This window comes from Oncorhynchus keta, chromosome 31 (genome assembly GCF_023373465.1).
Source record: "Oncorhynchus keta strain PuntledgeMale-10-30-2019 chromosome 31, Oket_V2, whole genome shotgun sequence".
Lineage (NCBI taxonomy): Eukaryota > Metazoa > Chordata > Actinopteri > Salmoniformes > Salmonidae > Oncorhynchus > Oncorhynchus keta.
In genome coordinates, this window is record NC_068451.1 from 23,788,662 (window position 1) to 23,816,533 (window position 27,872).

Below are 27,872 nucleotides of genomic sequence, written 5' to 3' on the forward strand. Positions count from 1 at the left end.
GTAATAAAAATCACAACTACTGCAGAGTTCCGAGTAGCGCAGTGGTCTAAAGCACTGTATCTCAGTGCTAGAGATACGTCACTACAGACCATGGTTCGATCCCAGGCTGTATCAAACCAGCCGTGAGCAGGAGTCCCATAGGGCGGTGCACAATTGGCCAGCATTGTCCGGGTTAGGGGAGAGTTTGGCTGTCAATGAAAATAAGAATTTGTTCTTTACTAGTCTAGTTAAAAGGTTAAATAATCAAAGATCACAAAAAAGCAATACAGGCTTCTGGACTGAAACAAATCATGTGGTCTCTATGTAATTAACTTTAATTAAATGGCATGTTTATAACAATAGTATCAGAGTTAACTTTACATAAATTATCCTCGTTCCAAATCAAGGAATACACTACAAACACAAAGCAAAGAAAACTGACAATCTTTCAGAATGTATCGCCAACTGATCATCAGGACAATCAGTCATAAAACCATCTGAACAAATAAAAAAAATGGAATAAACTGGTGCTTATAACCTCTTAGACATAAGGTCCCTTGTTTGGGTGGTTCTGGTACCGGTTCCGACCCTGCGTGATGTAGGATGTGAAATCTAACACCACTTGAAGCTGGGATGTCCCTTCTACCATTTCAATCACTCTTCCAACTGTCCAACTCCTGGCTGAACCCTATATCAGAGCTACTGACAAAGCACATGCCTGCAATCCTTACATCATAGCACAGCAGGAGAGTGGTTTCATTACAGTAGCACATTCAGAGATCGATTTATAGCCAATAATCTAAAACAATTAATACATTTTAAACAAAAAAGATTAACATGGAGAGTTCCTAACGAGTTCATGAAGGCAATCTAGAGCGCTGTGAAACTTCCACAGCGATGGGGTCAAACACTTTAATCAAGAGAAACCTGTAGAAAATATCTAACACTAAACATACAAATATGATATTTACAGTTATGAGGTGTACTTGTCATTTTATAATTTATTTATGCTATATTTAGAAAGCACATAAGACATTTCTAGCATTATTCATACAATTTTGTTGATAAGGAAATCCATAACATATTTGTACTGTGTACTTGAACTTGTGTCCTCAAAATTGACCTCAGCAATTTAACTTCAATTTTTTGACCAGAAGTGAGATTACCTTTCTTTGAGTATGCAACATTACTAGTTACCATTTATGGACCTCATGATAACTACTTTTGGGGATTATGTAGCTTCCATTGAACTGGTTAAATGCAAACATCCATAAAACAAAAGAGCAATAATATTAACAAAAGAGCTCCAAAAGTATTGGGACAGTGAATTATGTTTTGTTCTTTTGGCTCTGTACCTCCAGACGTTGTATTTGAAATGATACAATGATTATTAGGTTAAAGTGTAGACAGTCAGCTTTAATTAGTATTTTTACCCATATGAACAGTTTAGAAATGACACTTTTTGAACATATCCCCCTAAAATAAGGGGGGACTAAAAGAACTGGTACAAATTCCTTGTTTGGTAAAAGTAGTCAAAAGTGTAGTATTTGGTCCCATTGTCCTAGCACATATTGATTACAACAAGGTTGTTACTCTACAAACTTGTTGGATGCTACAATGATTACGGATAGTCCTGAATAATGAGTGAGAAAGCTAGAGTACAGACGCACAAGTATCATGCCCTCAAGACATGCTAACATCTTACCATTACAATAACAGGGGAGGTTAGCATTTTGAGGGGGTATGATATTTATGCCTCTAACTTTCACTCATTAATCACAATTCATTCAGTTTTATCCATAATCATGGTAGCCACTAATATAGAAGACCATACTATTCTAATTTATAATAAAAGTGACAATACATTATTTACCATGAATTTCTATTGAGCACAAAATACCCTGACACACAACCAAAACAAACAGCAAACGCATCCAGTCAAGCTTAATGTAAGCATTGCATGCTGGGCATATGGGACCAAATAATGTAACCATTCCCTTAAAAATGGGGGGGAATATGTACAAAAAAAACCTGTTCTTTCTGAGCGGTTCACCCGATATGGATGAAAATACCCTCAAATTAAAGCCGGCACTTTAACCTCAGTCGTTGTATAATTTCAAATCCAAAGTGCTGCAGGAGAAAGAGAACATGTCACTGTCCCAATACATGGAGCTCACTGTGACCCAACTGGAGGATTGTTAAAACATTGCAGCGTTATCAAACATGGGGCAAAATTGAGTTAGAATTTGATGTCACACATCGATCACAGACAAAAGAGATCAGACTCCCCTCCATTTAATTCATAAGAGTAACAGAGTTTCATAAAATGTGCTATGTTAATATACATCATTATCATTTAGGTTTATGACGTCTAAGCAGGTGTTTGGAGAGGTTGGACTTGCGAGCAAAGCTGAGAAAGCAGTGGGGGCAGGAATAACGTTTCCCCTTGTGGATTTTCATGTGGCCGTTCACATGACTCTGTTCATAAAAGCTTTTCCCACACTCTTGGCAGGAGTATGGCTTTACTTCACGGTGAGTGTGGGTCCTCATGTGCAGGGTCAGAGAAGCAGAGCAGATAAAGCGTTTGTGGCATTCAGAACATTCAAATGGCCTCTCCCCAGTGTGGAGGCGCCTGTGTTTAGTTAGATCTCCAGACTGAGTGAAGCTTTTACTGCACTCGGTACAGGTGTATGGTTTCTCACCTGTGTGAGTGCGCTGGTGGTTCTTCAGGTGGTCGAGTCGGGCAAACTGCTTGTCACACACTGTGCAGTGGTAAGGCCTCTCACCTGTGTGTGAGCGCAGGTGTATGTTCAGCACCCCAATCCTTATGAATTTCTGCCCACAAACCCCACAATGGTAGTTTTTCTGGTTGCTGTGGATCTTCAGATGAGTCTTCAGATAACCTTTGTCAGCAAAGTCTTTACCACAGACAGTACATTTGAAAGGTCTCTCCCCAGAGTGTGTGCGCAGGTGAAGCTTCAGACTCTCCCTGTATGCAAACTTCCTGTCACATTGGGAGCAGGAGTACTTCCTCTCACCAGAGTGAACAGTCATGTGCTTCCTGAGGAGCGACTTCTGCTTGAAAGCCTTCCCACAGTCCTGACATTTGAATGGCTTGACCCCATTGTGTATTAACAAGTGATAGCGGTAAGCGCTGGTATCCGAGAAGCGCTTGCCACACTCCTTGCAGACATAAGGCTTTTCTCCAGTGTGGATGCGCATGTGAGTGTTCAGGCTCGTAGGAGTAGTGAGGATCTTGCCACAATCTAAGCATTGGAAGCCGACTTCCTTAATGACCATCTGTTTTGCGTCCTTAGGTTTATTGCCCTCTGGTTCGTGACACCGGTGAGGCCCGAGGCCCCAGCAATTCTCAAAGCTCTTCTCACAGTCTGCGCAACTGATGTGTCCATTGGTGAGAACAACGGCCATTTTGTGCAAACTCTTGCAGTGCTTCAGCAGGCTGCCCAGGTACTTGAATCTGCGGGAGCACTGTGGGCACGTGTGGAATTTCTCCTGTACCTTGTGGGGACGGCCAGTTCTGCGGGGAGGGGCAGGTTTCTGGGGACGGGCAGAGGGGTGGGCCTGGCGGGTGTGGATGTCTAGCTGTCGTGGTGTATGGAACATGCAGCTACAGTGGGCACAGCTGTGTGTGGGGCCGTACACTCTTTTACTCTTTGAGACTTGGCTTCTCAACATGGCCAGGTACTGCTTCTGGTGTTTGGTCTTGATGTGGTTCTCCAGGAAGTAACAGTCAGTAAAGGAGATGGTGCAGTGTGGACAAGGAAAGAACTGAGGAGAACCTGAGAGTGAGGGATAGAGGGAGAAGAGATTGGTACAATAAGAGGGGAGAAAAAAATGGCAAATGTAATTTCTTATTCAATAGTCCTTGCCAATATTAATATGAATGTTCCAGTAACCATCACCCATTTAAACTGCACTGTTGGGAGTAGACTGGAGTATGTTAAACAGCATGTCCTGCCTCCATGGTTGTCTTCATCCCTCCTGACATCCGTCACCTCCTTCACCAAACAAACTTTAATGTCTCTCAGAAGTGTCTTAACCACCACCTTATGGATTAGAAAGATACAGAAACTACAAGTATGCATTAACAATCTTGCCATAATACTAGGCACATTAGAAAACACTAATCCTACTTACCTCAGCCAACCTGGTTAGCACTACCACAGGATCCTTGTGGAGTGGACTAGAATCTGAATGATGATTTGAACTGGTGCTCTTTGAGAGTGCTTGGGTACAATCTGATTCATCTCTGCCGGTGGAGTCATCACCTGACTGTGGGTCACGTTCTGTTTGTGTTATACCCAGGTTTCCATGGCGTTTAGTCCCCATGGTTTTTTTGTGCAGTGGCGTAGTTTTTGAACGTTGTTTGATCTTCATCTTGTTGACTAAAATGCCTCTAATATCCTCCTTACTGACATTCTGAGTGAAAAGAGAAGCAGTTTCAGGCTGATGCTCATTAACCAAGATGAGCTAGACTAGGTCAGGAAACGCAAGGGAAACTCTTTTCATGGCACTTCGACATTGTGACTTTTTTGTATCAGGTTAGGATAATTAAGGTAGCAGGTTAGGAGACTGTGGTTAAGGTTAGGAAAAAGCTCTCCTTACCTGCTATGAAAATCACTGTATCGAAGTGCCATGAAAAGAGTATCCAGGACCAAAACAGCCTATACACACAGAAACACTGCAGACTTAGGCCGCTAGGCAATGATGATTACACACAATGGCACATGCATTTATTTTATTAAATCACTACATAATAGGCCATTAGAGACAGGATTGTATTTGAGCAAGGCATCTACATTGAACAAAAATATAAAGGCAAAAAAGTGTTGGTCCTATGTTTCATGAGCTAAAATAAAAAAAAAAAGAATTTTCCATGTGTACAAAATGCTCATTTCCCAAAAAGAAATTGCACAAATGTTTGATTACATTTAGCAGACACTCTTATCCAGAGCGACTTAGTCATGAGTGCATATATTTCATTTTTTCCCCTCTGTACTGGTCCCCTGTGTGAATTGAGCCCACAACCCTGGTGTTGAAAGCAACCTGCTCAACCAACAGACACATGGGACCATAGACATGATCATTACACAGGTGCACCTTGTGCTGAGGAAAATAAAAGGCCACTAAAAGGTGCAGTTTTGTAATACAACAATGCCACAGGTGTCTCAAGTTGAGGGAGTGTGATATTGGTTTCAACTGTACCGGGCAGATGGCAGACAGCGTGTACGGTGTGTGGATGAGCAGTTTGCCGATTTCAACATGGCCCATGGTGGCGGTGGGGTTATGGTATGGGCAGATAGGCTACAGACAATCACAACTTCATTTGATCTTTTTTATCCATTTGAATGCAGAGAGATACCATGACAAGATCCCGGGGCACATTGTAGTGCCATTCATGCACCACATTCACCTCATGTTTCTGCATGGCCCCATGACATAAGGATCTGTACACAATTCCTAGAAGCTGAAAATGTCCCAGTTCTTCCATATTTTTTTTATTTATTTATTTGACCTTTATTTAACTAGGCAAGTCAGTTAAGAACAAATTCTTATTCTTAATGACAGCCTAGGAACAGTGGGTTAACTGCCTGTTCGGGGGCAGAACAACAGATTTGTACCTTGTCAGCTCGGGGGTTTGAATTTGCAACCTTCCGTTACTAGTCCAACGCTCTAACCACTAGGCTACCCTGCCAGACCACTCACCAGACATGTTACCCACTGAGCCTGTTTGGGATGATCTGGATCGTTGAATATGACAGTGTGTTCCAGTTCCAGCCAATATCCAACAACTTCACACAGCCATTGAAGACAAGTGGGACAACATTCCACAGGCCACAATCAACAGCCTGATCAACTATACGAAGGTGGTGTGTTGCACTACATGAGGCAAATGGTGGTAACACCAAATAGACTGGTTCTGATACATACAAAAAAGGTGTATCAGACCAGACAAATATCGGTATTCTCAGTCAAGCAAAATTAATCGATTAGAGCCCAATTAATTTATTGCAATTGACCGATTCCCTTACAACTCAATGAAATCTTCGAAATGGTTGCATGTCCAGTGTATTTTCTTAATACACACAGCTTTGCATAGTTAATTGTTTAATTCCAGCATCTTAATCAATTCTTCATTTCCTTAACTAACGTCTAATCACTTACACACTAAGGTTTATTTTGCCATAGAATGCCGATTAAAATTCTCTGTAGTTATTAAGACCGTTTTTACTGGCGATAAAAACGCCAGTAAGTCATCACTGAATAACTTAAACTCAACAAAACATTAAAGTGTTTAACCGGAATTGTTTACCTAGTGTAAACAACTCATTTAGACCTGGCGTTTATTTGAAACAGGCGTATATTTGCTGACATGTGTGCCGTTTTTCAGTTATTAAAAGAGAGACAGGCCGCTATTTCAAACGGCGTTTAATTGAAGTTACGGTTAAAGCTGTCTAGAATCTAGCTAGAAGATGGGATTTTGTTGAAAACGGAGTGAATTATCTACAAAAACATCATGTGGCGTGGTTTTGGTGAAACTTAGATAAACCAAATTACGCAGCTTCTTACTTAGCATATTTAGCTACAATTGACAACGGTCACCCACCAAACGTTCGACTTCGTTATAAAGACATCAACGATGTGAGTAAACATTTGTTTTCTACACAAAACATTCACGGGCAAAATAACTTCACTTACCTTCTTCGATTCAAACCAAACACAGTGACCGGAAGAACTCTGTTTGCACTTCCTTGGCGTGGGTGTAGATTGACCAATCAGGTAATCATGTCGAAAGATTGTCTGCTGATTGATGAGGATTTTAAAAAGAGACACTCGCAGAAAAGTGTGGGTACCTACTGACCTGAAAACAATGAGCCAATATAATCTAAATCTGACCCTTAACCTAATTGTAACCAATTCTGAAATTAAATAGCCTATCGGTTTGCACTGCAGGCCAGCAGTGTCCATTATTGGGTGCGTTCGTATTGCACTCTGTAGGGCGTATTTAAATTCAGAATATTTGTTTATTTTTTTGTTAAATAACCCTTTTTACTTACCCTAGCAGAGATGGTTATGCGGCTTTCATGTTATCCAGAGCGTTGGTGACTGTAACTGTGCTGCTGGCAACAACTGAATGAAGCTTATTTTTAGCCGTTGTTTGCTGACACCGGTCCTATTCAACCGGGGTTGAGCGTTCGTAAATTCATCAGTGATAGAGCGAATTTTCGAACGCCTTTATAAAAAAGAAAAAAAAAGAAGCCTATAGTCGTCCCCCAATGATGACGTAACATGCTAAAATGGTCTTCAACCAAATAATTTGACGCTAATTGTTTGTAATTTATGTATGCTTGTGTTCCCACATGTGCTTTATGTATTGATTTGTTGTTAATAAAAAATAACATTTTAAAATAAAAAAATAAAATAAAACAAATAATTTGACGCTATTTCAATGACGTGTTGAAATGACATGAATTGCATAAAATTAGTCCACCTCAACCGATGTCTCTTATATTCTATGCACAAGAAACATGCACAAGAAAACCAGAGGTGTGTCATCTTTCCTGGACTTTTAATATTGTCACCTACTACTCATTACCAGGACAAAGAGTCTGCCAGGCAACCATCTTCTGTACATCACTGATCCCCAATTAAAAAAAAAACGAGTAAATAAAAAATGTAAAAAATAAAAAGGGTTAAAAAAAACACGTAAACTAACACAGAAATACAAGAACAATGTAACCAGTCTAATAATGCTTGTATGCCAGACTCGAAGGTAGCTGAAGATAGTGCTTCAATTTTCCTTAATTAGGAGCAATGCTACTAAACAAGAAAACTGTTATTTTTGTTATATATTTGATTAAATACATGTAAATGAGAAATCTATCTGAATTACCAATCATTTTGTAGTCTAATGGTTGTTTTGTGTAGTAGCACCATTCAGATTGTTCCAAAATAATGGGGGGATTCATCTTGGAGTGAGTCATATGAGAAACTGAAGAAAATGTTCTTCTTAAGAGTGCGAAAAACATCTAACAAAAATGTAACACACCCTCCTTGAAAATAAAACAACTTTTTCATTCATGTTATCTTTCACCAGGAAGATGGAGCTTTGCACATATATTGTCGCTTTCCTTTGTCTCCAATATAATCTGACAATTTCCATACAATGTTTTGTTCCACATAATGTAATTGCTTTCTTGTTCCATTTGTCACAAGACAAATCACAAAAAAGAGTGATGTTTTAATCAAAGCTCTCACCGGCTGATAAAATCATCCAATCGAGAGAGCCAAAATAAAAAAAAAAGGCATATAAGTTAACATACAGTTCATATACAATAACTGAAATTTAAAAAAGTAAACAATACAGGGTGTACCATCACCCATTCATATATCCTTATGTACATATTCTTTATCCCCTTACACTGTGTATAAGACAGTAGTTTTGGAATTGTTAGTTAGATTACTTGTTGGTTATCACTGCATTGTCGGAACTAGAAGCACAAGCATTTCGCTACACTCGCATTAACATCTGCTAACCATGTGTATGTGACAAATACAATTTGTTTTGATTTGATTTGAAACAGACAGTGAGTCACTTTCCAAACAGAGTAGCAGCAGCTTGCATGTGAGTGGGTGTGTAGAGTCAGTATAAATGTATGTGCATATCATGTGTGACTGAGCAGATGATGGAGTGAGTGTTTGTGTGTGTGTGTTGGAGTGACAGTGTGTGAGTGTGTAGGGCCCTGTGAGTGTGCATAGAGAGAGTGCAAATATTGAAATGAAAGGTCAATAAATATACAAGACAAACTCAGTCTGTGTAGTTATTTTGTTAGCTAATTATCAGTCTTATTGTTTGGGGATAGAAGCTGCTGAAGAGCCTTTTGGTGTCAGACTTGATGCCTTCCTTCCACACCTCCTAATATAGATGTCCTGGATGGCAGGGAGCTCGGCCCCAGTGATGTACTGGGCTGTCCCAAAACCCTCTGTAGCGCCATAAGATCGAGGTCGGTGCTATTGCCATACCAAGCAATGATGTAGCCAGTCAATATGCTCTCAATGGTACAGCTGTAGAACCTTTTTAGGATACTATGTATGTATACCAACTGAATATGTAGCCGTGTTTGCAGGACAGGTGGAGTGGTAGTACTGATGATTGTGATGATGTAATGATGATGAGGTTGTGTGTGTATTGCTGCTGAGGTATCCAAGTGCTACTTCTTCTGCCGTTAATGATGATTGTGACGTGTGGCTTCCTACCGGCTGAGAACGTAGCCCTGCTTGCAGGTGCAGTGGTATCCCTGGGTCAGGTCATGGCAGTCCTGGGTGACGTTACAGTGGTGGTGGCCGTTGGCACACTCATCCTCCTCTGGGCAGTGGAGGAAGGACCAGCTGCTGTTTCTCTGGGGACACACTCCCTCCTGACACATGCACGCACGCACACACACACAGGGGAAAGTGAGGAGAAGAGGTAACTTGAAATAGTTATTGGGAGTAGAGAATATAACCCTAAATGATGGACAATGAAGTTATATTCTATAAAGCTCTTATATTTTATAAATATATATACACTACCGGCAAAAAGTCTTAGAACACATACTCATTTAAGGGTTTTTCTTTCATTTGTACTATTTTCTACATTGTAGAATAATAGTTCAGACATCAAAACTATGAAATAACACATATGGAATCATGTAGAAACCAAAGCAATCTGTGATCCAACTCAACCCAAACCATCTCTATTTGGTTGAGGTCGGGGGATTCGGGGGATCCTTCTTGGTAAAATTGCCCTTATACAGCCTGGAGTTGTGTTGGGTCATTGTCCTGTTGAAAAACAAATGATAGTCCCACCAAGCCCAAATAGCCATGCTGGTTAAATGTGCCTTGAATTCTAAATAAATCAGACAGTCACCAGCAAAGCACCCCACACCATAACACCTCCATGCTTTAATGTGGGAAATACAGATGCAGAGATCATCCGTTCACCCACACCACGTCTCACAAAGACACAGCGGTTGGAACCAAAAATATCCAATTTGGACTCCAGACCACAGGACAAATGTCCACCGGTCTAACGTCCATTGCTCGTGTTTCTTTCTCAAGCAAGTCTCTTCTTATTATTGGTGTCCTTTAGTAGTGGTTTAGTTACAGCAATTCAACCATGAAGTCCTGATTCACACAGTGACCTCTGAACAGTTGATGTTGAGATGTGTCTGCTTACTTGAACTCTGTGTAGCATTTATTTGGGCTGCAAGTTCTGAGGCTGGCAACTCTAATGAACTTATCCTCTGCAGCAGAGGTAACTCTGGGTCTTCCATTCCTGTGGCGGTCCTCATGAGAGCCAGTTTCATCATAGCGCTTGATTGTTTTTGCGACTGCACTTGAAACTTTCAAAGTTCTTGAAATGTTCCTTATTGACACCTTCATGTCTTAAAGTAATGATGAGCTGTTCTTGCCATAATATGGACTTGGTCTTTTACCAAATAGGACTTTCCTCTGTATACCCCCCATACCTTGTCACAACATAACTGATTGGCTCAAATGCATTAAAGAAAGAAATTCCACAAATGAACTTTTAAGGCACACCAGTTAATTGAAATGCATTCCAGGTGACAAGCTCATAAATCTGGTTGAGAGAATGGCAAGAGTGTGCAAAGCTGTTATCAAAGCAATTTGAAGAATCTCAATTATAAAATGTGTTTAACACTTTTTTGGTTACTACACGATTCCTTGTGTTACTTCAGCTGTCTTCAGTATTACTCTACAATGTAGAAAAAAGTCCAAGTAAAGAAAAAGCCTTGAATAGGTGTTCTAAAACTGACACACACAGTGGACGAGGATCTATTATTCAATCTTAAACTATATTCTAAAAGGTGTATTCAATTCTGTTCCCCTTACCGTCGAAGGCCTCGCCGCTGGCAGCATACCAGGGCCAGGCGATGCAGAGAGCACTGGGTGAGCAGGTGTTTGCCTAAACTGCTGCCCTTCGTGAATATTTTGCCACACTCGCATTCGTAAGGTTTCTCTCCGGTGTGGGACATGCGCATGTGAGTGTTCAGGCTCATAGTTGTGAGGATCTTGCCACTCGGAGCAATGGAAGCAGACTTCCAGACATATCACAGGCTTAGTGTCCTTAGGTTTATTGCCCCCTGGTTCATGACACCGGTGAGGCCCCAGTCCCCAAAAATTCAGGTACAGGAATCTGCAGGCACACTGCACACTTATCCATTTTAGAGCAAAATGTGGAAAAAAAGTTACAGGGTCCAAATACTTTCCTGAATGCCCTGTACATACACACAGAGAGAATGAATACTGCATGCTTGTCTACCATGTTCAAATGTTTGGTAATGCAATAAAAATAAACCAGTGCAGGTCAATGATGGCTTATGGACTGAAACAAATGTGGTCTATGTAAGTAACCTTCATTAAAAGTAATGTTTATAACAATACTAGGGGAGTGACCTTCACATAAAAGCTCTTCTTCCAAAAATACTTCCAAAAATACAGTACAAACCAACAACAAAACTGACAATAATCTTTCAGAATTTATTATCGCCTACTGATCACCAGGTCAATCATTCATGAAACCATCTTCTGTACATACGTTCTTAATTTTTATACAGAGCAAATAAAACATTTTTTTTGTGTGTGTTTATAACCTCTTAGACATAATGTCCCTTGTTTGGGGGACCTGTGTGGTTCTGGTACCGGTTCCAACCCTGCGTGATGTAGGATGTGAAATCTAACACCACTTGAAGCTGGGATGTCCCTTCTACCATTTCAATCACTCTTCCAACTGTCCAAATCCTGGCTGAACCCTATATCACAGCTACTGACAAAGCACATGCCTGCAATCCTTACATCATAGCACAGCAGGAGAGTGGTTTCATTACAGTAGCACATTTAGAGATAGATTAAGGATGAAAGGAGTGTTCCTAAAAAGTTAATATAGTCAAGCTAGAGCTCTGAGATGTTAACAGCGATGGGGGTCAGACATTATGAACAAGAGAAACATCCAGAAAATATGAATTCTCTAACACTAAACAAATATGTAATTTAAAGTTAAGGAAGATGATATCTTAGTGTCATTTTATAATTTAAGCAATATTTAGAAAGAATAAACACTTCAAAGCCCTATTCATACAATTTTGTCAAATAGAATTGTATCATTTGTACTGTGTGTACTTGAGCTAGTATCCTCAAGTGACCTCAACAATCTATACCTATTTTTTTACCGGAAGTGAGATTTTTAAAAACATTTGAGTATGAAACATTACTAGTTATCATTTATGGACCTCATGATAACTACTTTTGGGGATTATGTAGCTTACATTGAACTGGTTAAACACAAACATCCATAAAACAAAAGAGCAATAATATTAACAAAAGAGCTCCAAAAGTATTGGGACAGTGAATTATGTTTAGTTCTTTTGGCTCTGTACCTCCAGACGTTGTATTTGAAATGATACAATGATTATTAGGTTAAAGTGTAGACCAGCTTTAATTAGTATTTTTATCCATATGAACAGTTTAGAAATTACACTACTTGAACATAATCCCCTAAAATTGGGGGGGGAGGACTTGAAAAGTTGGTACAAATTCCTTGTGTGGTAAAAGTAGTCAAAAGTATAGTATTTGGTCCCATTGTCCTAGCACATATTGATTACAACAAGGTTGTTACTCTACAAACTTGTTGGATGCTACAATGATTAGGGATAGTCCTGAATAATGAGTGAGAAAGCTAGAGTACAGACACACAAGTATCATGCCCTCAAGACATGCTAACATCTTACCATTACAATAACAGGGGAGGTTAGCATTTTGAAGGGGTATGATATTTATGCCTCTAACTTTCACTCATTAATCACAATTCATTCAGTTTTATCCGTAATCATGGTAGCCACTAATATAGAAGACCACACTATTCTAATTTATAATAAAAGTGACAATACATTATTTACCATGAATTTCTATTGAGCACAAAATACCCTGACACACAACCAAAACAAACAGCAAACGCATCCAGTCAAGCTTAATGTAAGCATTGCATGCTGGGCATATGGGACCAAATAATGTAACCATTCCCTTAAAAATGGGGGGGAATATGTACAAAAAAACCTGTTCTTTCTGAGCGGTTCACCCGATATGGATGAAAATACCCTCAAATTAAAGCCGGCACTTTAACCTCAGTCGTTGTATAATTTCAAATCCAAAGTGCTGCAGGAGAAAGAGAACATGTCACTGTCCCAATACATGGAGCTCACTGTGACCCAACTGGAGGATTGTTAAAACATTGCAGCGTTATCAAACATGGGGCAAAATTGAGTTAGAATTTGATGTCACACATCGATCACAGACAAAAGAGATCAGACTCCCCTCCATTTAATTCATAAGAGTAACAGAGTTTCATAAAATGTGCTATGTTAATATACATCATTATCATTTAGGTTTATGACGTCTAAGCAGGTGTTTGGAGAGGTTGGACTTGCGAGCAAAGCTGAGAAAGCAGTGGGGGCAGGAATAACGTTTCCCATTGTGGATTTTCATGTGGCCGTTCACATGACTCTGTTCATAAAAGCTTTTCCCACACTCTTGGCAGGAGTATGGCTTTACTTCACGGTGAGTGTGGGTCCTCATGTGCAGGGTCAGAGAAGCAGAGCAGATAAAGCGTTTGTGGCATTCAGAACATTCAAATGGCCTCTCCCCAGTGTGGAGGCGCCTGTGTTTAGTTAGATCTCCAGACTGAGTGAAGCTTTTACTGCACTCGGTACAGGTGTATGGTTTCTCACCTGTGTGAGTGCGCTGGTGGTTCTTCAGGTGGTCGAGTCGGGCAAACTGCTTGTCACACACTGTGCAGTGGTAAGGCCTCTCACCTGTGTGTGAGCGCAGGTGTACGTTCAGCACCCCAATCCTTATGAATTTCTGCCCACAAACCCCACAATGGTAGTTTTTCTGGTTGTTGTGAATCTTCAGATGCATCTTCAGATAACCTTTGTCAGCAAAGTCTTTACCACAGACAGTACATTTGAAAGGTCTCGCCCCGGAGTGTGTGCGCAGGTGAAGCTTCAGACTCTCCCTGTATGCAAACTGCCTGTCACATTGGGAGCAGGAGTACTTCCTCTCACCAGAGTGAACAGTCATGTGCTTCCTGAGGAGGTACTTCTGCTTGAAAGCCTTCCCACAGTCCTGACATTTGAATGGCTTAGCCCCATTGTGTATTAACAAGTGATAACGGTAAGCGCCTGTACCTGAGAAGCGCTTGCCACACTCCTTGCAGACATAAGGCTTTTCTCCAGTGTGGATGCGCATGTGAGTGTTCAGGCTCGTAGGAGTAGTGAGGATCTTGCCACAATCTAAGCATTGGAAGCCGACTTCCTTAATGACCATCTGTTTAGCGTCCTTAGGTTTATTGCCCTCTGGTTCGTGACACCGGTGAGGCCCGAGGCCCCAGCAATTCTCAAAGCTCTTCTCACAGTCTGCGCAACTGATGTGTCCATTGGTGAGAACAACGGCCATTTTGTGCAAACTCTTGCAGTGCTTCAGCAGGCTGCCCAGGTACTTGAATCTGCGGGAGCACTGTGGGCAGGTGTGGAATTTCTCCTGTACCCCGCGGGGACGGCCAGTTCTCCGGGGAGGGGCAGGTTTCTGGGGACGGGCAGAGGGGTGGGCCTGGCGGTTATGAATCTCTTGCTGTCGTGGTGTATGGAACATGCAGCTACAGTGAGGACAGCTGTGTGTGGGGCCATACACTCTTTTACTCTTTGAGACTTGGCTTCTCAACATGGCCAGGTACTGCTTCTGGTGTTTGGTCTTGATGTGGTTCTCCAGGAAGTAACAGTCAGTAAAGGAGATGGTGCAGTGTGGACAAGGAAAGAACTGAGGAGAACCTGAGAGTGAGGGATAGAGGGAGAAGAGATGGGTACGATAAGAGGGGAGAAAAAAAATGGCAAATGTAATTTCTCATTCAATAGTCCTTGCCAATATTAATATGAATGTTCCAGTAACCATCACCCATTTAAACTGCACTGTTGGGAGTAGACTGGAGTATGTTAAACAGCATGTCCTGCCTCCATGGTTGTCTTCATCCCTCCTGACATCCGTCACCTCCTTCACCAAACAAACTTTAATGTCTCTCAGAAGTGTCTTAACCACCACCTTATGGATTAGAAAGATACAGAAACTACAAGTATGCATTAACAATCTTGCCATAATACTAGGCACATTAGAAAACACTAATCCTACTTACCTCAGCCAACCTGGTTAGCACTACCACAGGATCCTTGTGGAGTGGACTAGAATCTGAATGATGATTTGAACTGGTGCTCTTTGAGAGTGCTTGGGTACAATCTGATTCATCTCTGCCGGTGGAGTCATCACCTGACTGTGGGTCACGTTCTGTTTGTGTTATACCCAGGTTTCCATGGCGTTTAGTCCCCATGGTTTTTTTGTGCAGTGGCGTAGTTTTTGAACGTTGTTTGATCTTCATCTTGTTGACTAAAATGCCTCTAATATCCTCCTTACTGACATTCTGAGTGAAAAGAGAAGCAGTTTCAGGCTGATGCTCATTAACCAAGATGAGCTAGACTAGGTCAGGAAACGCAAGGGAAACTCTTTTCATGGCACTTCGACATTGTGACTTTTTTGTATCAGGTTAGGATAATTAAGGTAGCAGGTTAGGAGACTGTGGTTAAGGTTAGGAAAAAGCTCTCCTTACCTGCTATGAAAATCACTGTATCGAAGTGCCATGAAAAGAGTATCCGGGACCAAAACAGTCTATATACACACACACACTGCAGACTTTGGCTGATAGGCAATGATGATTACACACAAGTCTTCATTATTAGCCAAAAGTTGAATCACTCAACTAACAAGGCTAGTCGTCTTAAATTAACGGCACAGGCATTTATTTTATTAAATCACTCTACATAATAGGCCATTAGAGACAGGATTGTATTTGAGCAAGGCATCGACACTGAACAAAAATATAAATGCAAAAAAGTGTTGGTCCTATGTTTCATGAGCGAAAACAATAGATCACACATTTCCCATGTGTAAAAAATGCTTATTTCTCAAAAAAATATGCACATTCGTTTCCATCCCTCCTTTGCCAAGATAATCCATTCACCTGACAGGTGTGGCACATCAAGAAGCTGATTAAACAGAATCGTTTGCCATTGTCAACGTGCCCAATGGTGGCGGTGGGGTTATGGCATGGGCAGACATAAGCTACAGACAATGAACAGAACTGCACTTTATCGTTGGCAATTTGAATGCACAGAGATACCGTGACAAGATTCTGAGGCATGTTGTCGTGCCAGTCATCCGCCAAATTCACCTCAGGTTTCTTCACAGCCCCATGACGGAAGGATCTGTACACAATTCCTAGAATCTGAAAATGTCCCACTTCTTCCATGGCCTACATACTCAGACATGTCACCCAATGAGGCTGTTTGGTCTGCTCTGGATTGTTGTGTACAACAGCGTATTCCAGTTCTCACCAATATCCAGCAACTTCACACAGCTATTGAAGACGAGTGGGACAGCATTCCACAAGCCACTATCAACAGCCTGATCAACTCTATAAGAAGGAGATGTGTCGCAATGCATGACCCAAATGGTGGTCCCACCAAATAGACAGATTTTCTGATCCACGACCCTACCTTCTTTTTGTATGCATGTATGTGACCAACAGACAAATGTGTATTCCCAGTCATGTGAAATTCATACATTAGGGCCCAATAAATTTATTTCTAATGACCAATTTCCTTATAACTCAGTCAAATCTTAGAAAGTTGCATGTTCAGTGTATTTTCTTAATGCAAACAGCTTTGCATAGTTAATGGTTTAATTCCAGCATTTTAATACATTTCTTAATTTCCTGAACTAACGTGTTATCGCTTACACACACTAACGTTTCTTTTGTTTTAGTATGCGTATTACATTTTAAATTAATTTGACTGAAATTATATTTGATAATACATTTTCTGCAGTTCTTACTTACGCCACGGGTAGGGATATGTACTAGCAGTCTTTCTGGCGACAAACGCTAGTAAGCCATTACAGAATCATTTAAACTCAACATATCAAAACATTAAGTGGTTAACACGAATTGTTTACCTAGTGTAAACAACTAATTGAGACCTGGCGTATATTTGCTGACGTGTGCAGTTGCTCGGTTATTAAAGAGGGACAGGCAGCTATTTCAAACGGCGTTTAATTGAAGTTACGGTTAAAGCTGTCTAGAATCTAGCTAGAAGATGGGATTTTTTTTGTTGAAAACGGAGTGAATTAGCTACAAAAACATGTGGCGTGGTTTTGGTGAAACTTAGATAAACCAAATTACGCAGCTTCTTACTTAGCATATTTAGCTACAATTGACAACGGTCACCCACCAAACGTTCGACGTCGTTATAAAGACATCAACGATGTGAGTAAACATTTGTTTTCTACACAAAACATTCACGGGCAAAATAACTTCACTTACCTTCTTCGATTCAAACCAAACACAGTGACCGGAAGAACTCTGTTTGCACTTCCTTGGCGTGGGTGTAGATTGACCAATCAGGTAATCATGTCGAAAGATTGTCTGCTGATTGATGAGGATTTTAAGAGACACTCGCAGAAAAGTGTGGGTACCTACTGACCTGAAAACAATGAGCCAATAAAATCTAAATCTAACCCTTAACCTAATTGTAACCAATTCTGAAATTAAATAGCCTATCGGTTTGCACTGCAGGCCAGCAGTGTCCATTATTGGGTGCGTTCGTATTGCACTCTGGAGGGCGTATGTAAAATCAGAATTTTTGTATATTATTTAACTGTCATATTGCCCTTTAGTAAATTCAGAGCTTTTCGCTGTCGGAGCGCATGCTGGAGGCTCTGGCCGAGGAGTAGGGTTGATCCGAGCCTTCTGACCTCAACGGCACCCAAATTAACTGGATAAATAGATAACACCGCACTCTGGCCATTTTACTTGCTCTAGCAGAGCTGGTTATGCGTTTTTCATGTTATCCAGAGCGTTGGTGACTATAGCTGTGCTGCTGGCAACAATTGAATTAAGCTTTTTTTTGCCGTTGTTTGCTGACACCAGCCCTATTCAACCGGTGTTGAGCGTTCGTAAATTCATCAGCTATTCTGCGCTCTGAAATTGGAGATGGCCAGAGCGAATTTTCGAACGCTTATAGTCGTCCCCCACTGAAGACGTACCAGGATAAAATGGTCTTCAACCAAGGAATTTGACGCTATTTCAATGATTTGTGTTGAAATTACATGAATAGCATAACATTAGTCCATCTCAACCGATGTCTCACTTATTCCACTTAAAAGAAAATATGCACAAGAAAACCACAGAAGTGTGCCATCTTTCCTGGACTTTTAATATTGTAGCAGACTCATCACCAGGACAAAACCATCTTCTGTACATCACTTGTTCCCTTCTTTAAAAAAAAAAGAGCAAATGAAAAATCTAACTCAGGTGCTCAGTGAAACAAGTACAAGACAATAAAAATTTAGTCTAATAATGCTTGTGCCCAGACTCGAAGGTAGCTGAAGATAGTGTTACAATTTACCTTAATTAGGAGCAATGCTACTAACCAAGAAAGCTGTTATTTTTGTAAAAAACTTGGTTAAATACATGTAAATGAGAAATTTCGGAATTACCAATCATTTTGTAGTCTAATGGTTGTTTTGTGTAGTAGCACCATTCAGATTGTTGCAATATAATGGGGGGATTCATCTTGTAGTGATTCACATGAGAAACCGAAGAAAATTAGTCTTAAGAGTGCAAAAAACATTAACAAAAAAATGTTACACCTTCCTTGAAAATAAAACCCCCTTTTCATTAATGTTATCTTTCACCAGGAAGATGTCGCTTTGCACATATTGTCGCTTTCCTTTGTCTCCATTATAATCTGACCATTTCCATACGATTTTTTGTTCCACATACTGTAATTTTTTTCTTGTTCCATTTGTCACAAGACAAATCCAAAAAGTGAATTCAGTTCTAATCATAGCCCTCATTGGCTGATAAAAATCATCCAATCAAAATAGCTAAAAACAAAACCATAAAAGTTAACATACAGTTCATATCAAAGAACTGAAATAAAATTCTTAGAAACGAAACAATACATAGTGTGTGTGTTATGTTATCCACTCGTAAAATGGCTACAGGGACAGAAGTCTGATAACCTAGTTAAATCCTTCATTTGTAACAAAATCTATTTAAAACAGACATGAAATGTGTCAAAAGTGGACACGATACACAACAGGATTGTTAAGTGTAGTTCACAAATGCAGAAGAACTGGAGACAGACGAGCAGAGAAATAAATACAACAGCAACCTATAAAGAACCATGTAACAGGTCCTGTGAATGAACATGTACAAATATAGACATCAGGTTGAGTGAATAAACAGACACGTAGCTTAAAAGCCTGCCATATATGAACTTATAATTAATTTCACACATCATTAGTGCCATGATATAAAAACACATCTGACAAACAAGCATCACTTTCTTTATTCCTATTCTGTCAAATCAATGTTGCACATCCTGGCGGACTAAGCCTTCCATCTCTTGTTTTTAATGGTAATGTTTGATTGCTACTTTCTGGGGTATAAAGCACATGTTGGTTCCAACTCCAGTAGTTATCGTCCCTACTTTATTGGTCATTCCAAAAAAAAACGACAGTGCAGAAAAAGTTTCTCTATGCAGTCTGGTTGTCAACAATCATACCTCAATAGCGGACGCAGACAGGATGCAACTGAATGGTTGAGCTGATATAACGTGCAGTTGTAGTGCATTCTATTCACGTATAGCGTTTGAAATAAAGCGATACATAACGGAATAAAATACAATCAATATTGAAACAGTGTAAATATAGATACCGATCCTATCAACTTTAATAAACTTGTGACTAGGGATAATTGACAGTTTAGGATGGAAAACACTCTAAAGAAAATATTGTCTGAGTATAACAGAACTGATATTGCAGGCGAAAGCCTGAGAAAAATCCAATCCGGAAGTGCCTTATGTTTTGAAAGCGCTGCGTTCCAATGCGTTCATATTGAGCAGTGAATGGGCTATCAACCAGATTACTTTCCCTCCGTATTCCCCAAGGTGTCTACAGCATTGTGACATAGTTTTACGCATTTTTGTTGAAGAATACCTGTAAGCGGCTACATTGCGCAACTGGTCACCTGATAGCTCCCAGAGTGATTCTCGCGTAAAATACAGAGGTAGCCATTATTCCAATGGGTCCTACTGAAAAACCAATTGTCCCAGTGGATATATTATCGAATATATATTTGAAAAACACCTTGAGGATTGATTAGAAACAACATTTGCCATGTTTCTGTCGATATTATGGAGCTACTTTGGAATATTTTCCGGAGTTTTCGTGACTGCAATTTCCGGGTGATTTCTCAGTGAAGAACAAAAGGAGCTATTTCGCCTACAAAAGTAATATTTTTGGAAAAAAGGAACATTGGCTATTTAACTGGGAGTCTCGTGAGTGAATACCTTTGATGAGCTTCGGATGTTAACGATTTAATTTGATTGCTTTTCTGATTTCCGTGACCAAGTTACCTGCTGCTAGCTGGACAAAATGCTATGCTAGGCTATCGATAAACTTACACAAATGCTTGTCTAGCTTTGGCTGTAAAGCATATTTTGAATATCTGAGATGACAGGGTGGTTAACAAAAGGCTAAGCTGTGTCTCAATATATTTCACTTGTGATTTTCATGAATAGGAATATTTATGTCCGTTGCGTTATGCTAATTCGTGTCAGTCGATGATTATGCTCCCTCATGCGGGATGGGGAGTCACTAGAGGTTTTAACAGGCTCTTACACAACTTTTTCCTTTATGGCCTTTTTCATTTAACTCCCCATTTCTCTTCTAACCTCTTAACATGTTACTACCACCCCACCACATACCCCTCTCTCTCATCTACTTTCTCCCCCTCTCTTCTCTACATAGCCATGGTGGTGAGGTGCTGATGCCCTAGTAGGCCTTTGCGCCCCCCTCCCACCCCGGGGTGTCCCCCTCCATTGCCGTGACCACAGTACTCCTGGAGGTTTTGCCGTAGTGTGACCAGGGCGGACCCCAGGCAGGCGCGGTTAGGGGCTAGGATGCCCCCCGGCAGCTGGATGAGGACGGTGGCCACCCCGGCCATGCCGTCGTCCGTGGGCTCCAGGGTGATGGGCCCCACCTTGAAGGTGGAGTAGGAGAAGCCCATGAGCTGGGACAAGAAGGGATCGGAGCGGCAGAAGTGCTGGTAGCCGCTGTGGGAGGATGGGTGATGGTGGGGGTGCGAGGCCGTGGTGTTGGTGGGGACATAGTGGTGGGTGTTGAGGTAATGCAGGGGCAGGTGTTGCCCACTGTTGCCCCCTCCACCCAGGGTAAGGTGGTGGTGGACGGTGGGGCCGGAGCCTGGCTCGTGTTTGTAGGAGATGGCTCCAGCACGCCCCCTCTGGCCAACTACGATGCCCCCCAGCTTGCCTGTGCGTGCATGGGCCAGGGACACGGCACTGCCCCCCACCCCTCCGCCCCCTGTGGCGGGCAGGTAGATGAGCTGGGGCTCCTCTGGCTCCAAATAGACGGTGAGCTTGGCGAAGGGCCTGGATGCCATCTTGGTCATTTCCTGGATGTGACGCCTCTGCTCTCGGCGGAAGTCCATGAACTGCTTGATCTTCCAGAGGAGGACGCAGACGGAGAGGAAGAGGAAGAAGCAGGAGAAGAAAACAGAGAAGAAGACGAACAGGTCGATGTGAGCCTGGTCCTGGCGGAGGAAGAGCAGGCCCTGGGACTCGCCCCGTCTCTCCTCGGCGCCTACCCCGCACAGGGCGATGTAGAAGCGGCTGGACTTCAGGGAGTGGACCTCATGGGGGAAGGTGATGACCACGCGGTCACGGACACCTCGAACAATCAGCACCGTCTGGGGCTTCCACACCGTGATATAGGAGATGAGCCCCTCCGTCTTGGCCTCCCGTACCTCCCTGTCTGCCCCCTGGGGCTTGGCGTGGAGCTGCAGGGGGGTGTTGGGGAGCATGGCCCCACCCAGGCTGGATGAGGAGTTGGCATACACCTTCATAGGTGACGGAGGTGTCTCCTTATCCCCTCCGCTCGCCCCACCTCGGGCCACCGACTCGTCCTCGATCTTGATGGCGTGGATGCCTGTGTGGAGGTCCACTTCTACAATGAAGGTGTCATGGGAGTTGGACACGTACACCTCCACCTCCCCGAAGGTCACGTCGATGGTGACCCGGATGTCCACGTTGGTGAACTTTGGCTGGGCAGCAAAGAAGACAGTGCGTCCCTTGGGCAAATTGCGGATGGTGGGGTCGTGGAAGCAGTTTGTCTGAGAGGTGGGGTCGAAGCAGCACTCATTGTCCACGTTGAACTGGCGGTAGCACTGGCGCCCGTTTACCGGTGTGCCATTGAAGGAGTCTTTGCACTTGGCGCACTGCGTGGAGGATTCCAGAGAGGGAGAAGAAACAAGAAATACAAGTGCATGTAAATACTGTGCTTATTGTCTGTATATGGATGTGATCTTTACAACCAGGAAAATCAAGGTATCCTTCTTCAGAACTCCCCCTGCTGTATCAGTATACCTGCTTGTAAACTGTGTCTAGTGTGTGCACCATCCTATCCATACCTGTGTTCTGTAGCAGTCCTTCCTGTCGCTCTGCGGGCTGCTGAGGCAGGAAGAGGTCTCTGTGTTGTTCTGACATGGGCAGCCTGTGCCGTCATGTTCATTACACGTGTCTGCATGGCCGTTACACTGACACCTACAGGTGGGAGAAACAAATATCATTTCAGCTTTCTGTAGGATTCAGCCCTCCGAAGTGATTTTTACAGAATCACTCCATCATGAACACTCTTCTGAAGTGCACAGTCTGGAAAAGTGAAAACTCAGATGGGTGTGAACACCACAATATGGCTCCATGTCGCTTTCATCCATTAATTACAAGCAGTGGTGTAAAGTACTTAAGTAAGAATACTTTCAAGTACTACTTAAGTAGTTATTTGGGGTATCTGTACTTAACTTTCCTTTTTATATATTTTTGACAACTTTTACTTCACTATATTCCTAAATTAAATTCTGTACTATTTACTCCATACTTTTCCCCTGACACCCAGAAGTACTCGTTACATTTTCAATGCTTAGCAGGACAGAAAATCGTCCAATTCACACACTTATCAAGAGAACATCCATGGTCATCCCTACTGCCTCTGATCTGCCAGACCTCACTAAACACTAATGTTTTGCTTTGAAATTATGTCTGAGTGTTGGAGTGTGACCCTTGCTATCCGTAAATAAAAGAAAAAAAGCAAACCGTCTGGTTTGCTTAATATAAGAAATTTTAACTTATTCATACTTTTACTGTTGATACTTAAGTATATTTAAATCCAAATACTTCTTCTCAAGTAGTATTTTACTAGGTGACTTTCACTTTTATATTAAGGTATCTTTACTTTTATTCAAGTATGAGATTGTAGTACTTTTCCCACCACTGATTACAAGTGAATTAGATGTGGCTAGTTCATTTTAAAGGAATTACTACTCACTTGTCACAGTTCCCCTGCAGTAGGAAGTAGCCGCTGAGGCAGCTCTCACACTTGTCCCCCACGCTGTTGTTCTGGCAGCTCACACAAACCGCTGAGTCCTCTGTAGGACCTTCCGACACCCACTGAACAATCTGATAAAGGAGAGGGAGTTCAACAAGAGAAATGTACCTAAATGACATCCAAGATGGTATACCTGTTCCTACACAGTGAGTTTCTAGCTTGCACATAAATCATGATATGACCACAAAATATGCTGTTGATCAGTTCAAAAGTAACCCATTACTAAACTCAAAGCAAGATGGGGAGAACATAAATTAACTTAAACAGAAACAGACTAAGTCACTTACGCTGTCTGGGTCCAGAGGGTGGTCTTGGGGGTGGTCTAGCGCCCTCTTGTGTTCGTCCCGGGACAGACACACTGCGCTGTTCCCCCTGCAGAACTCCCGACAGGGGCGACACGTCCCCCCGCCCACCGCCAACCCCACATACAGGGGCTTACACTTCTCACAGTGATCACCCTGGTACAGGAGAGAGAGACAAACCACATAATCATCAGTATATGATACACTGAATGAACTTGTAATCTGACCTGGGATCAGCACCAGTGTGTCACAAGTGTTTTGGCACTCAAGAAACACATTGGGCTGTGACATGCATAATCTTACAGTTGAAATACTGTGTGTGTGTGTCTGGGTGTGTCTGCCCCACTCACCATAGTGTTGTTTTTACACTCCAGACACTTGTCAGGCTCAGACACTCCTTTACAGTTGCTGTGTTTGTTACAACGACACTGAGACGAGCAGTTGTCCCCCACAAAGCCAAAGTGACACTGACACACTCCCGGGGACACACAGGTCCCGTTGACACAGCCCTGAGCACAGACCGGCTCACACTGGCCTGACACACTGCAGAGAGGGAGTAGAGAGAAAGAGGAGAAACTTAAACGGATACTATGGATGTATACCAAGTCTGTAGCTCAGTTGGTAGAGCATGGCGCTTGTAACGCCAGGGTAGTGGGTTCGATTCCCGGGACCACCCATACGTAGAATGTATGCACACATGACTGTAAGTCGCTTTGGATAAAAGCGTCTGCTAAATGGCATATAGTGGTCCTTCTGTAGCACAGTTGGTAGAGCATGGCGCTTGTAACGCCAGGGTAGTGGGTTCGATTCCCGGGACCACCCATACGTAGAATGTATGCACACATGACTGTAAGTCGCTTTGGATAAAAGCGTCTGCAAAAATGGCATATACCTACTGAATATGTAGCCCTGTTTGTTTTCAAGTTTCAATGTCACATACACAAGTACAGTGTGTATGTGAGAAATGTTTGCAAGAAATGCCTTTCTTGCAAACTCAAAACCCAACAATGCAATAATCAATGTATTACGATAAAAAAACAAGAAGAGGAAATACGCAATAAAGTAAGCAAGAAGGATACTATATACAGGAAATATTTAAAAAGTCAGTTCCAATACCATATTTACATGTGCAGGAATACTGGAGTGATGGAGGTAGATATGTATAGGGATAAGGGGACTAGGCAACAGGATTTAAGATAAACAGAGTAGCAGCAGCTTGTATGTGAGTGGATGGGCAGGTGTGTAGAGTCAGTATAAAATGTATGTGCATATTATGTGTGAGTGAGCAGATGATGGAGTGACAGTGTGTGAGTGTGTAGGGCCCTGTGAGACAGTGCAAATATTGAAATAAAAGGTCAATGAAGATACAAGACAAACTCAGTCTGTGGAGCTATTCTGTTAGCTAATTATCAGTCTTATTGTTTGGAGATAGAAGCTGTTCAAGAGCCTGTTGGTGTCAGACTTGATACACCGGTAGCTCTTGCCATAAGACAGCAGGGAAAATAGTCTATGACTTAGGTGGTTGGGGTCTTTAACGATTTTCCAGGCCTTCTTTTCACACCTCCTGATATAGATGTCCTAGATGCCATACCAAGCAGTAATGTAGCCAGTCAATATGCTCTCAATGGTACAGCTGTAGAACCTTTTTAGGATACTATGTATGTATACCAACTGAATATGTAGCCGTGTTTGCAGGACAGGTGGAGTGGTAGTACTGATGATGTAATGATGATGAGGTTGTGTGTGTATTGCTGCTGAGGTATCCAAGTGCTACTTCTTCTGCCGTTAATGATGATTGTGACGTGTGGCTTCCTACCGGCTGAGAACGTAGCCCTGCTTGCAGGTGCAGTGGTATCCCTGGGTCAGGTCATGGCAGTCCTGGGTGACGTTACAGTGGTGGTGGCCGTTGGCACACTCATCCTCCTCTGGGCAGTGGAGGAAGGACCAGCTGCTGTTTATCTGGGGACACACTCCCTCACTCACACCTGACACATGCACGCACGCACACACACACAGGGGAAAGTGAGGAGAAGAGGTAACTTGAAATAGTTATTGGGAATAGAGAATATAACCCTAAATGTTGGACAATAAAGTTATATTCTATAACGCTCTTATATTTCATTCATAAATTTTATATATACTCAGTAAAAAAAAGAAACGTCCTCTCACTGTCAATTGCGTTTATTTATAACCAACTTAACATGAGTAAATATTTGTATGAACATAACACAATTCAACAACTGAGACATAAACTGAACAAGTTCCACAGCCATGTGACTAACAGAAATTGAATGTGTCCCTGAACAAAGGGGGGGGGGTTCAAAATCAAAAGTATCAGTCAGTATCTGGTGTGGCCACCAGCTGCATTAAGTACTGCAGTGCATCGCCTCCTCATGGACTGCACCAGATTTGCCCGTTCTTGCTGTGAGGTGTTACCCCACTCTTCCACCAAGGCACCTGCAAGTTCCCGGACATTTCTGGGGGGAACGGCCCTAGCCCTCACTCTCCGATCCAACAGGTCCCAGACGTGCTCAACGGGATTGAGATCCAGGCTCTTCGCTGGCCATGGCAGAAGACTGACATTTCTGTCTTGCAGGAAATCACTCACAAAACGAGCAGTATGGCTGGTGGCATTGTCATGCTGGAGGGTCATATCAGGACAAGACTGCAGGAAGGGTATCACATGAGGGAGGAGGATGTCTTCCCTGTAACGCACAGCGTTGAGATTGCCTGCAATGACAACAAGCTCAGTCCGGTGATGTTGTGACACACCACCCCAGACCATGACGGACCCTCCACCTCCAAATCGATCCCGCTCCAGAGTACAGGCCTCGGTGTAACGCTCATTCCTTTGACAATAAACGTGAATCCGACCATCACCCCTGGTGAGACAAACCCGCAACTCGTCAGTGAAGAGCACTTTTTTACAGTCCTGTTTGGTCCAGTGACGGTGGGTTTGTGCCCATAGGTGACATTGTTGCCGGTGATGTCTGGTGAGGACCTGCCTTACAACAGGCATACAAGCCCTCAGCCCAGATTCTCTCAGCTTATTGCTGACAGTCTGAGCACGGATGGAGAGATTGTGCTTTCCTGGTTTAACTTGGGCAGTTGTTGTTGCCATCCTGTACCTGTCCCGAGGGTGTGATGTTCGGATGTACCGATCCTGTGCAGATGTTGTTACACGTGGTCTGCCACTGCGAGGACAATCGGCTGTCCATCCTGTCTCCCTGTAGCACCGTCTTAATATATGCCATTTAGCAGACGCTTTTATCCAAAGCGACTTACAGTCATGTGTGCATACATTCTACGTATGGGTGGTCCCGGGGATCGAACCCACTACCCTGGCATTACAAGCGCCATGCTCTACCAACTGAGCTACAGAAGGACCTTAGGTGTCTCACAGCACAGACATAGCAATTTATTGCCCTGGCCACATCTGCAGTCCTCATGCCTCATTGCAGCATGCCTAAATCACATTCACGCAGATGAGCAGGGACCCTGGGCATCTTTCTTTTGGTGTTTTTCAGAGTCAGTAGAAAGGACTCTTTGGTGTCCTAAGTTTTCATAACTGTGACCTTAATTGCCTACCTTCTGTAAGCTGTTAATGTCTTAACGACCGTTCCACAGGTGCATGTTCATTAATTGTTTATGGTTCATTGAACAAGCATGGGAAACAGTGTTTAAACCCTTTGAAAGACAGGGTCCTGAAAAAGGGACTTTCTTTTTTTGTTGAGTTTACACACACGCACACACACACACACGCACACGCACACACACACACACACACACACACACACACACACACACACACACACACACCTGTTCAAAAGTTTGGGTTCACTTAGAAATGTCCTTGTTTTTGAAAGAAAAGCAACATTTTTATCCATTAAAATTACATCAAATTGATCAGAAATACAGTGTAGACATTGTTAATGTTGTAAA

At 42.3% G+C, this 27,872-nt stretch overlaps 3 protein-coding genes across 13 annotated transcripts in view; all 3 read right to left on the bottom strand.

The window, feature by feature from the left end:
* Positions 1 to 293: 293 nt before the first annotated feature.
* On the bottom strand, positions 294 to 7,236 carry LOC127914336 (zinc finger protein 501-like). 5 transcript variants are annotated; one of them, XM_052490022.1, is made up of 5 exons: positions 7,059 to 7,236; positions 6,700 to 6,801; positions 4,138 to 4,419; positions 3,959 to 4,046; positions 294 to 3,779 (listed from the first exon to the last, which is right to left on the bottom strand). In XM_052490022.1, the coding sequence occupies exons 3-5, from the start codon at positions 4,375 to 4,377 to the stop codon at positions 2,332 to 2,334; spliced, it is 1,776 nt and encodes a 591-aa protein (XP_052345982.1). In that variant the 5' UTR covers positions 4,378 to 4,419; positions 6,700 to 6,801; positions 7,059 to 7,236; the 3' UTR covers positions 294 to 2,331. The 5 variants fall into 5 exon arrangements, with proteins under 5 accessions (XP_052345982.1, XP_052345983.1, XP_052345984.1 ...); XM_052490023.1 differs by having other exon boundaries at positions 6,700 to 6,804; XM_052490024.1 differs by lacking the exon at positions 6,700 to 6,801.
* Positions 7,237 to 11,530: 4,294 nt separating this feature from the next.
* Positions 11,531 to 18,205, bottom strand: LOC118371300 (gastrula zinc finger protein XlCGF57.1-like). Of its 3 annotated transcripts, none has more exons than XM_052490006.1 (4): positions 17,483 to 18,205; positions 15,245 to 15,526; positions 15,066 to 15,153; positions 11,531 to 14,885 (listed from the first exon to the last, which is right to left on the bottom strand). In XM_052490006.1, the coding sequence occupies exons 1-4, from the start codon at positions 17,747 to 17,749 to the stop codon at positions 13,438 to 13,440; spliced, it is 2,085 nt and encodes a 694-aa protein (XP_052345966.1). In that variant the 5' UTR covers positions 17,750 to 18,205; the 3' UTR covers positions 11,531 to 13,437. The 3 variants fall into 3 exon arrangements, with proteins under 3 accessions (XP_052345966.1, XP_052345968.1, XP_052345967.1); XM_052490008.1 differs by having other exon boundaries at positions 15,010 to 15,153; XM_052490007.1 differs by having other exon boundaries at positions 15,004 to 15,153.
* Positions 18,206 to 18,351: 146 nt separating this feature from the next.
* The window catches only part of LOC118371301 (multiple epidermal growth factor-like domains protein 8), a 31,011-nt gene continuing 21,490 nt past the window's right edge, over positions 18,352 to 27,872 (bottom strand). For all 5 annotated transcript variants that reach the window (XM_052490002.1, XM_052490005.1, XM_052489999.1 and 2 more), the window contains exons 38-43: positions 25,747 to 25,915; positions 24,281 to 24,473; positions 23,916 to 24,086; positions 23,569 to 23,699; positions 22,655 to 22,787; positions 18,352 to 22,462 (exon numbers count right to left, since the gene is read on the bottom strand). In XM_052490002.1, the coding sequence (XP_052345962.1) occupies positions 20,969 to 22,462; positions 22,655 to 22,787; positions 23,569 to 23,699; positions 23,916 to 24,086; positions 24,281 to 24,473; positions 25,747 to 25,915 (2,291 nt within the window). In that variant the 3' untranslated portion in view covers positions 18,352 to 20,968. The remainder of the gene's footprint in view (positions 22,463 to 22,654; positions 22,788 to 23,568; positions 23,700 to 23,915; positions 24,087 to 24,280; positions 24,474 to 25,746; positions 25,916 to 27,872) is intronic.